Raw genomic sequence first — 12,221 nt, forward strand, 5'->3', positions numbered from 1 at the left:
AAGACTGGACAATCGTCCTAGAACAATTTTGAAGAAGTAGAAGGAAGAAGAATAAGAAGATTAAAGCTGTAAGCAGTGTTAAAAGGGCCCTTGCACCCTGCCTCCCCACCTCCCGGTGGCTTTAGGACAACAGCAAACAGTGAGCAATATGCATTTAAAGTGGTAAATATAGAAGGAATACGTCAAAGTCATTTATATGTGCCAAACTTCCTGCTGCCAGCTGGTGGCGCTATGCCTATAACTAAATATTGGCATGTAGATGTGTTCATTTCAGGACTTTGATCAAACATATGAAGTCTGGTGCAGACTGAACATGGTATGTTTGAGTTAGTGTAAAGCAAGACATTTCCTGTTGCCAACAGGAGGCGCTATGATTATATCAGAATATTCACTTTTAGATGTGTTCAGGCCAGGACTCTTATCGAACAGTTGAAGTTTGGGGCAGATCAGACATTGAGTTATAAGAGTTAAGAGTTATAACAACTTCCTTTTACATGGCGAAACATCAAATTTTGTCAGGCTGCCCCGGACACGTCCTTTAACAAAAACTCAAGATCTTTCAATTTAACGTCACAAAGGGCTTTAGATTACACTAACCAAATTTGGTTTTGATCTGTTTAAATCTCTAGAAAGAGTTTGTTTAAATACAACGCCTGAAATGGCAAAAATGGCACAAAATTAGCAGAGAAAATTCAAAATAACAGACTTCCTGTTGCGTTTCAGACTTCGTACAGAGGAACTTTTTTGTAGGTATTGGTGTCTACCAAATTTCGTAGACGTGAAACATAGCTCGAGGGGCACTTTGTTGAAATGTTGTAGGTGGCGCTATCGAGCCATTTTGCCACACTCAGTTCTGAAAACCATATCAGATGTAATTTTTCACCACTTTTGGCGTGTGTGCAAAGTTTCATGAGTTCTTTCAAACAGAAGAAGAAACTATAATAAGCAATTATAATAGGGTCAATAAGTGCAATAAGTGCTTGGCCCCTAATAATACTAAATTAACAGTCCACATGAATCAAGATACCAGTATAATTTTTATCATGACATGCAATTTCTTGGAATAAAAACTCCTAAATGGTTATTTTGTGGCCCAAATGGTTAATCTGTGCCTGCCATCAGCACGCATCATTTCCATTTGAACCAATTAGCCACTAAACACTATCTTGCATTGAGAGTGCCATTCAGAGAATGATGAAATTGTAGGCTGGAGTCAGTGAGGAGAGAGGAAGAGTGAGTGAGAGAAGAGACTGAAGGAGAACTAGAACATTTCCAAAGGAATCATTCACGTGATGTCTAGTGTGCAGCTGATACTGTAAATTACACTCCAGTAATGACTGACATCGTCGTAAACCTGCTTGCTAGGGGCTTCTCAGGCCAGAGGGATGTTATCAACACAATGGAGACAACCCTCATTAGCCATAATGGTATGGTGTGAGGTCTATCTGATGCAAAGTCATTAGTCTTAATGGTATGTCTACTGATGAATGGACAGTGGACTTTCTATGCTTCAGGGACAATGCACCTTATATTTGACGGCTGAGGGAGCACTACCTTTCATTACACATTGCTTGAATTGTTTCTTGACTAAAGCTAAACCGCAGTGTGTGGGGACTTTGCACATGGCCCAGTTCAAACCAAGCATTCACAGCGATTATGATCCCATGAATAGGACCTTAGTTGCAAGATCAATTCAAGCTGAAAACAATTTGAACAGAGAAAAATGAAACATCAACCTGAATCCAGCATCTATGAGCAATCAAGCACAGGTGTCAGTCTCCTTCTGGATTGCAATTCTTTCTTCAGCAACAGTAAACAACTTAAACGACAGCCCAGTTAGTCAAATAAATGACAGTCAGTAAAAGCGCTTCACGTAACAGCCTGTCTTTGGCCACAATGTACTTCAGAGATGAAACATTTCACTCATTATTTTGGGTTTGTAGGTTTTCTCAGGCCTCTGAATGGGATTTATCTATGTGACTTCTTGGAAAGAGATGGACTTTTGAAGATATTTGCCAACCTCATTCATGCTATTAACTGGAGGTTCATCTCCACATGGTGCATTTCCTCATAGCTGATCTTTGCATATACCTGATCAAAACCCAGCCTTTCATAACATCCTGTAAAATCTTTTGATCTGCCATGTGAAATATATATAGATCAAGCAGATGTACCAATATATTACCCTCACAGAGGGGAAAAGCTTTTTGAGCATTTCAAATGAGCTTGAGTGAGGCTGTGAGTGTGTGCAATAGATGGCTCAAATGAGCAGTCCTTTGTGTGTGTTTGAGCCTGTAGTCAACGCAACATAGCCATTTACAACCCGGAAAAGCTGTAATTTACTCTGCACTGCTATTTCAGCCATTTAATGAGTACTATCACCGATGACAGAGTAAACTTTACTAGACAGAGGGACGAAACTGGAACGTTCCAGTGAGAAGACATGATAAAGAGATGGGAGGGATAGAGATAGAAACTTTTTTGTCTCACCTCCTCCACTGAATCTACAAATGGAACAGTTATACTTTACAATGCAGTCTAAAGAGAATATGATGACATGAAATTACCATGGGCTGCAAAATAAAACATGTTTTTCTTAATCTTTGCTGGCTAATTACTGTGGTTGATGAGTCAATTCTTTTAAAGGATTAGTTTACTCCTGAAATAAAATTTCCTGGTAATTTACTCTTTTAAAATTATACTTTCATGTCATCCAAGGTGTCTTTCTTCCTTCAGTCGAAAAGAAAGGTTTCCAGGATTTTTCTCCATATAGTAGACTTCAATGGAGATCAGCAGGTTGAAGGTCCAAATTGTAGTTTGGGCTCAACATGATCTCAGCTAAGAAATAAGAATCTTATCTACCAAAAAGACCTGTCATTTTCTAAGAAAATTTTTTAAAAAAATAAAATAAATTACATACTTTTTAACCACAAATGTTTGTATTGCACTAGCTCAACTTCACACATTATGTAAACAAGTTGGAAGGGTCACGCGTGATGTTGGCGGAAGTGTTTAAAAAGCGAAAAAGCCTTTACAAAAAAAGGTAAAACAAAGATGTCGGACAATTTTGAAGTTGGAGGAGAAAATGAGATGGAAGTTTTTCACCCTACCCCACCTTTTTGAACCAGAGAAGACGACGAAGACAAAGACAAAGACAAAGACAAAGACGAAGACGAAGACAAAGGCGAAGGCAAAGGCGAAGACGAAGATGAAGATGAAGACAAACTCGAAGACCTAACCACGCGTGACCCTTCCAGTGTGATTACGTAATGCGTGAAGTCATTGACCCACATCACAGAGCTAAGCTGAGTTTTTTATATATATATATATATATATATATATATATATATATATATATATATATATATATATATTTTTTTTGACTGAAGAAAGAAAGACATGAAGATCTTGGATGACATGGAGGCGAGTAAATTATTAAGAAATTTTAATTCAGGAGTGAACTGATCCTTTAATGAATCCCACAAAAAGTCTTTAAAGGAGTATCTTCAACTTCTTTAACTCTGAATACAATGACTGAATCCATCAAAGTGGATCCTGATTTAACATCTGTCTGACTTGAAATGGAAAAAGAATTCAAGAATTTTATTAAAATTAGATAGTATCATTACTGGCTGAGCATATTAAAAGATGCATATTTGCATTTTTTGGTGATAAATGCTATTTAAAATGCAATAAATTAAATTAAAACCTTAAATGGTGAATTTTGATGTTATCAAAATAGCATTTTTATATACAGCTTTATATAACTTGGCATATAAAAATAATTCTGCAAGAAAAACTACATGGCCTTATTATCTTCTGCAGTCCATATGAACATCTACTATCTTCAAATGCCTCTTAATTAGTATTTTATTGCTTATCATTTTTCCAAGCCATCACTCCTATTTATAAGAACCCTCTCATCATATCCATCTAGTGCTATTCACTGATACAACTTCAGACCCTTCGGCATCCAACAGCAATCAAGACTGACGTCAGAACAAATTTAAAATGCATAAGCAGAATATTAGATGCCGGATGCACGGCCCTCTCCAGTTCCTTAGGACCAGACAATCAATGCAGGTCTAACAAAACTTGTTATGAGCACATAGGTCTTATAAGGGGACTTGTAAGGGAGACATCATCATGCTCGAACAGGTTCAGTGAGGCCAAACAATCCATATCTCACTTAGATTTTTTTAAAGCCATCTGAAGAACTCTGATTATTTTCACTCAAGCTTTGACACCAGTTGCTGCAACACTACACTGTGTGTTCGTTCCTCCTTGAACACCTCAATGCCAATTCCATGATCCTTTGGTTTAATAAGAGCTGGTTTTAAAATACCAGTTAAAAGTATTCAGAAGAACAAGGGAGACAAACAAAGCCTTCACTGTGTATTAGATCAAAAGCTCTTAGAGTACCCAGTGGGCAATGCTGCAGTGATCTTCACTACTGAATGCTCAGTAATTTTTCAACTGCTGCTGCATCAAGCCTACTGTATGTTCTGGTCTTTATTTAGTTATCAGGATAATGTAAATGGCCAGTGTAAAATATGCTTAATAATGCATGTTAGAAGTATTAAATAATAATGAAAACGTACAAATACCATGGCTTCTGTTACTCCATTATTTATGCCTTTTTGTCAGTAAAATGGAAATAAAAGTATTTAAACATAGCTTTGGTGCTCAAATAGCTTTGAAGTTGTTTCCGTTTTGTCTGTGCAGATAACTTATATTTTAGACATAGGCACATTCCTGTTCATTTCTATAATGTATTTGGCTGCCAGGCAGTGAATGGTCTGATCTCAGGAGTAAAAAAGTCAGCTTTCTTATCAAAGTGAATCATTTCAGTAAAGGTTTTCACCATGGAATAGTCGTAAGCATTTCGAAGAGAAAAAGGGGTTGAGAAAACAATTATTTCAGAGTAAAACTATTCTGTGGAGCATAAAGTAAAACTGCTGACTTACCCGACAGTTTCCGAGTTCCTCTGCAGTGAGAATAATGGTACCGCAATTTTTTCCAGGGATGCCACTGAAGGAAAAAAAACAAAAAAAAAAAAAAAAAAAAAACATATAACAGTTAAAAGTTACTGGAAACAGTAGGGCAGAAATACTGTAAAACATCCTCTTAATAATGACCTGATTTCCATATAATTGCAGACATTTCATGACTGAATATGGCTACATGCAACTGCAGAATATCAGAAAGGTAATGTCAGAAGTGTTTTAAAAGCCCATATACTGGGGAGCTGGAGATCACAGTCATGTTGTGTGCTGCTGACAAAACTAGATATTTTAGTTCATTGTTTTGCCCTGAATGCATCCTGTGCACAGTCAACAAACAGCAACCATTAAGTGTTAAAATAAACCTCTGCCTCAGGATGTGTTTTAGATGTTTTAATGTGTAAATCTTTGGCTGATTCACACCAGTTTATTTCTATCAGTCACACAAGATCACAAATGTAGATGTCAACGGGTGCAGAATCAAGGCGAGGATTTTAGGCTGACCCCTCTATGTGCAAAGAAAATGCATCCTCTTGTGTGTCTTCAGGGTTACTGCCAACTGAAGATGAACAAATAAACAATGCATTAAAGTGCTCAGGAGCAGAAATGCCTCCCATTTCCTTCATGGTGTGTATTACTATAAAACTATGTGAAACTGTTGTAAAATTTGTGTATGCTGTAAAAGGGTGTAACTTCCTTGTGAATTAATTACTTTAAACCACAATTCTACATGACAGTACACAGATTACTGTTAAAAAGTCTATGGTCCATAAGATATATTTGTGCTTTTAAGAAAAGTCTCTTATGCTCACCAAGGCTGCTTTTATTTGATCAGAGATCAAAACAGTAATATTGTACATTATATTTATAATTAAAATAAGTATTTTCTATTTAAACAGATTTTAAAAAGTAATTTATTCCTGTGATGGCAAAGATGAATTATCAGCAATCAATACTCGAGTCTTCAGTGTCACATGATCCTTTAGAAATAATTCTGACTGATTTGGCGCTTAATAAATATTTTTTACTGTCATAACTGATGAAAATGTATGTGCTGTTATACATATTCAGAATTCCTTAATAAATAACAACTTCAAAAGCAATGCCAAGTTCTGTCATGAAACTCTAGATGGGTCGTTAATGCAAACTGATGATATTAATAGCATTAAACTATATTTGGTACAAGCTGATTGGTTCATGTTGCACATGCAGCCAATAAGCTTGCTGCTTTACATTTAAATTGATCTCTGAAACCCTCCACCTCCCCAGCTCCACCTGTATAGATCTGCTTCAGTTATTATATAAACTACTTGTGCAGCAGCAGTATGTCTTAAATACTCAACTATAATTACTGCAGCAGCAATAATCTACAACAACAGCAATGACCAACAGCAGCAGCAATTCAATAACGCAGCAGATGTATTTTGCAAAGGCCAGATACATTAATGTTATCATATCCATTACCATGCTAAAATCTTTGTCGTGACAGAACAGCATTTATTTGAAAAATCGTTTATAACATTATAAATGTCTGTAATGTAAATTTTGATCAGTTTAACACATCCTTGCTGAAGTATTAATTTCTTCCAAAAAATAAAAATCGTTAAAATTAATGCATATATTTTGGGACAGGGCTGGCTTTTCCATTTATTGACATGACATTGTTAGATTCAGATGGTAAATATCATTTATTATGTTGGGTGTCTATCTTAGAAATAATCACCATGTTTAGAATGAAACCATCATATTTAAATGCTATTTAACATGCTATTAATCATATCATATAATAAAATATCATTTGTTGTTACTACTGTAAATCTATATTAAATTATTATGGGATCTCCTTGGATGTTCTCAGAATCTTTACATTTTAAAATGATTTTGTTTCTATTTTAAAATATACGTTTTATTATTAACATATTTTAATGACAGTATATTTATTGAACCAAAAATAACTGTTTTATTTATGAAAATAAGCAGAAAATAGACCAGACTTTGCTAAAGTGATTGTTTTGACCAAGTATTAACTTAAACATTATAAAAAATAAATAAAAAAAACAACAACATTATGTGCCTTTGTCCCCCCCTTGCCACCTCATACATTTATGAGATTTTTTTAACAAAATAAACAACTTGTTTGATTTATCTTCACACAAAGAATGTTAAACGTCACACATAAATGTTCAACATAAACATATGTATTTTTCTGCAATCATATTCTTTGGGCACAAAAGCAATAACGCACAAAAGCTTTTTTTCTTAGGGGGTGCTTTTAGCCCCATTGTACCCTATATAATAAGCAGGTACATCATGAATCCATTTTCCAAACCGTGTTTTTGGCTTATCCTGAATCACCTGAATCAAGTTTTTATATTATTTTCTATATTTCAGACTGGTTGTGGGAGGAACCACTGCAAAGTAGCCCAGTACCTGCGTGATTCGTCATAGACATAAACAGAGAGATGTAGTTCTGGCTACCGCAAGACACATGCAGTTCTGTGTGTTAACTACTAGAGCGCCAAAAGTTACAGACTGCAGCTTTAACGGACCACAAAATGTTGAACCATTTATATCCATTATATAATATTATTTATTGTTAAATAGCTCAAAGGGCTAGTAGAAACACATTCACAATCTAAATTTGGGACAATTAAAAGCAGGCCAGTTCCACTCGAGTCACTGAAAGGATGTAAAATAACCTCTTGGTCTCAGGACAAGTGAGAGAACAATTTACCTTCTGCCTTTATAGGAGACACTTCTGTAAAAAATTACTTGGTGAATAATTCAGACACACAAAGGACTTCAGGCCAGTTTCCCCATTAACCTTTTGAAGGTGCGGGATCACCATAGTTGTTTTGGACTGCCTCAGTCTCACCTCCACAATGTAGGTTAGAAAGGTCAGTGTTTGCTGCAGCTCATGTTTTTTCCCTCAGGTATTAGAGAGAACTTGTTAGATGAAACCTATTGTGTTAGAAACTACTTCTTTACTAAAGTCAAAAAAAACTTTGGTATGTTATTATGAGTTCTACAGTGACTTTCTGTAGCGTCTGAGCAACTTACTCTTGAGTCACTGACAAGATGTTGAGCCAAACAAATTCTTTGATCCAATTCTTGAACATGAATCAAGTAAACAGGGTTAACTGATGGAGTTCAACTCATTTTCTAGGGTTATACCCTGATTAATGCTCTCAGAGACAGACTTTCAAAATTACAGAAAGATGAAAGCTAACAACTGACAGCAATATTAAAACATGTTGCACTGTAATTGCAAATACATGAGCAAACTGACAACTGTAACGCAAGTGGAGCCGTCTTTTATCATCATATTCATTCACAGGTTGTTACATGCACTTGTTCGTTGCGACAGGAGAATAAAAATGATGAAACTATTTGAAATGTGGTAGTGTTTCCTATTGCAAACCCCACTGGTGTGGCCATTTGTTTATTTGGAAAGTGGCTTTTAACACTGTGTGTTAGCTGTGCTCTGCAGAAAAGCAAAATCAATGGCGCTCACGCCTCTCCCTGCTGCATTCCCAATTGATTAGCGTCTGATCAAACATCTGAACCCCTTGGTGCCTTCAGCTGACATTGAATGCAGCACGTTGTTATTCTTATTAATGCAGACTCACCAGAGTTTAATTTTCCTTTCATCTACCTTAAATTGAAAAAGCCATACATTTTTTTTTTTTAAATTAACCGCATACAGTAGTGCATTGAAGCAATATCATGACCTGGAACCAAGCCAAATAATATAAGCTGGTTAAGGTTCACATTGGCAGAAAATGAAGATTTCTCAGCCATTAAATATGATGTGGAATCTAAGAATACAGACACTGACAGTTCACTGACTTTTTTCATGTGAGGAGAGTGTTAATAAGGGTTCTTGATGTAGAAAAAAAAAAGTACAATATATTTTATATAATTTAATCTAATCTAATATATAATAAAAATGAAATCATAAAAATAATTGAATAATTGTCAGTCGATTAAAATTTTTAATCTAATTAATTACATGATGTTTCAATTAATTGATCTAATTAATCACAAATTAATCACACACCAAATTTGGCTCAGAAATTACTGTTTTTTATGTGTAAAGCATAAAACAGACATTACAAAAAGCAGCTTTAGCAAGAAATAATTTGTTTAATAAAATGTATTTTATTTGACTCAAAATAGAGTTTATTACACATAAACATTTAGGCTGCAACGGCCTAACGTAAACTATGGAAAAGAAGATCATTTGAGAAACATCTCAGTATTTTGTTTGTTCATACGATGTAAGTCGCTGCTAACCAAAACAGCTTTGTTCCCAAAAGTCTTCAAAATTTCTTCTTTCACGTTCCACAAAAGAAAGGTTTAAAATGACATGAGGGTGAGTAAATGATGACAGAATTAAATTTGTTTTGGTGAACTATCCCTTTAATGTTTTTTTTTATTATTTTTATTATTTGTTTATATTATTATTATTATTTTATTTTGTTTATTTATTTATTTTAATGAAATTATGCTCTAATAAGAAACTAAATCTGTCAGCAGGTGACGGTAAATGTCTTAGATTCGTTCAAAAGGCTGATTCATTCAGGAATTAAGTAAATGGCTCTCTGAATTGGTTCACACGATTCCTTAAAAACGTGGATTCATTCAGAAACTAAACACAGCTCTGTTGCTTGGAGACGCGCAACAATTCTGCTATGGCTTCAAAGGTAATATGTTCTCTGCTAAATAGAGCAAACACACAAAATACTGCGTTTAAAGTGTAACACAATATCAACTTCTTATTTACTGAACTGTTGTATAAAATCACATTTAAGCTTGTGATAAATCAGGACAAAATCAGCACTCGTGCAATATTGCTCTTGCTACCCCTGTGATATCCTGTGATATGTGATATATATAAATATGAGACAAAACACATATAGTGGCATTTTTTGCACCAATATCTTGAATTTTAGGGCATCACTGCATTTGTGGAGTTGTTGGCCTTCATCATATATGTCAACAGTCAACTATATGAAATATAAGATGACATACAGGTCTGGGGGCGGGGCGAGTGCGTTTTAATCGCGTTATTTTTTCATAACTAGTCTAACTAATTAAGTTAACGTGTTAAACTGACAGCCCTAAATTAAATATTAAAATGCCAAATATACATAAATACAATAGTACATAAATTCTATATAATTACATAACACAATAATTATAACAAATAAGGCTGCATTCTTTTGATACAGTAAACACTGATTGTAAAACATTATTACAATTTAAAATAACTATTGTTTATAATAATATATTTCAGAATGTAATTTATTTGATATATTAGAAATCATTCTAATATATCTGATTTGCCGCTCAAGAAACATTTTATATTTGTGAAAACCTTACATTTCTTTTCAAGGTTCTTTTAAGAATAAAAAGTTAAATTGAACAATTTTTGTTATTTATTTCTAAATTTTTAAAGTCTTTCTTGATACTTTTAATCAATTTAATGCATTATTTCTGAAAAAAAAAATATTTAAAAAAAATGACTGACCTCAAAATTTTGAAAGTTATATCAATTTAAATAGCAAGATACTGTAATAAAAAAGCTCCAGTGACTTTTGATTGTCTTAGCTGTCAAATAGACTAATGAAAAGTTATTTTTTTGACATTTAAACAATCCAATCAAATTAGAAAAAAAATAAATAAATTGTATTTTGGCTAGATACTTTGGCATGCAATAATTAAGTATACATTAGACACAACGTGATTTGACTATTGGCAGATTCTGTTGGCATTTTCAGCATTGCACCTGCCAAGGGAAAGCTCGATAATGTTGACATAAGCAATAACAATGATCTAGAGTGCACACCAGCATAAGGAAGATCAAGGCATCTTTCTGCACATAGCTGAAAGCTTGATATCAACTTTCTAACCTTTAACTGGACCCATTGGAGATTCAGAGGATCAATGATACTGTCCCAAATCCGCCATTCAAAGCCAAATGACTTATAAGTCAACATCACACAGCCCGACCTGTTCACTATGATCAAACAGTCCTTTAACAAAGTATGCGCACCAAGTCCTGTCCTTAAGGAACACGGGGAATATTTTTACATACTGATCACAGATGAAAGAAAGTCGGCAGAGGGAGAGGAGTTAGTTGGTATTATGCCGAATATTTTCAGACTTTGTTGCACTCATTGCTGCCTTTTTTTTTTTCATCAAGGCATCCGTCGCTGCTCAGCATCTCATTCCACATGGGCAGGCCTGATTTGATCAATTCATGTGAGAAGAGGAGGTGATTTATGGAGCTACTCGTCAGCCTAACAAATTGCTTGCTACTTGCGGCTTGTGAGGTAATTCTACATGCTATATCAAAAGCTATTCATCAAAGTGTTGACAAAGAGTCCAGGGTTTACAATAAAGGAAGATCTCTCTTCATATTCATCCTCTAATGAATCACAGAACGTTGCATACTGTACCAAATAATAAAATAAACTGCATTGCAATTAAACGCGATGTCCCATGATGTCTTAAACCTGCCAAAAACCCTCTGGTATTCGAAAATGCTGTAATGTCATGCCGCGTGACTGACTAAGATGCATAACAGTATTTAACGCTAGCCAGCATTGTCATTCGACACAGCAGGTAGCGAGGTTTGTGGAAATGTTTGCATATTTCATCATTAGGATGAAGAATTATGTTGGTATTTAAGCAGACAACAGGTTGACAGGTGAGGGGAAAAAGAAATGGAGCACATTCAGAAAAGGAGCGGAACAAACAGTCTCATCATACACTGTAAAAAAAATTAAAAACACAATTTGTTGAGTCAGCTTAAAATAATTTATTATCCTGCTGCCTTAACATTTTAAGTTCAGTCAACTAAAATAAGTTTAGTCAACTTGAAATGTTAAGTTGTACTAAGTAACAACTTAGATATTTGTGTCTGCTAAACTTAACAGATGGGTAACCCAGCTGCCTTAAATTTTTAAGTTGATTCAACTCAAATAAGTTGTCACTTAGTATAATTTAACATTTCAAGTTGAATAAACTTTTTTTTTAAGTTGACTGAACTTAAAATTTTAAGGCAGCCAGGTTACAAATTATTTTAAGTTGACTCAACAAATTGTTTTTTACATTGTACTTGGTACCATGAACACTGTCCCTGGCCTTAGGATGAGCGGCCAACTTATGTCCTTTTTGCCAGGGGTTTTCAAACTTTCAAACTTTTCACAT

At 34.7% G+C, this 12,221-nt stretch overlaps 1 protein-coding gene across 4 annotated transcripts in view; it reads right to left on the minus strand.

Annotated features, from left to right (window-relative positions):
• cpne5a (copine Va) overlaps positions 1 to 12,221 on the minus strand; it is a 91,071-nt gene that overhangs the window by 38,110 nt on the left and 40,740 nt on the right. For all 4 annotated transcript variants that reach the window (XM_051117869.1, XM_051117868.1, XM_051117871.1 and 1 more), the window contains one exon: positions 4,968 to 5,031. In XM_051117869.1, the coding sequence (XP_050973826.1) occupies positions 4,968 to 5,031 (64 nt within the window). The remainder of the gene's footprint in view (positions 1 to 4,967; positions 5,032 to 12,221) is intronic.

The sequence above is a fragment of the Labeo rohita genome, chromosome 8 (assembly GCF_022985175.1).
Source record: "Labeo rohita strain BAU-BD-2019 chromosome 8, IGBB_LRoh.1.0, whole genome shotgun sequence".
NCBI lineage: Eukaryota > Metazoa > Chordata > Actinopteri > Cypriniformes > Cyprinidae > Labeo > Labeo rohita.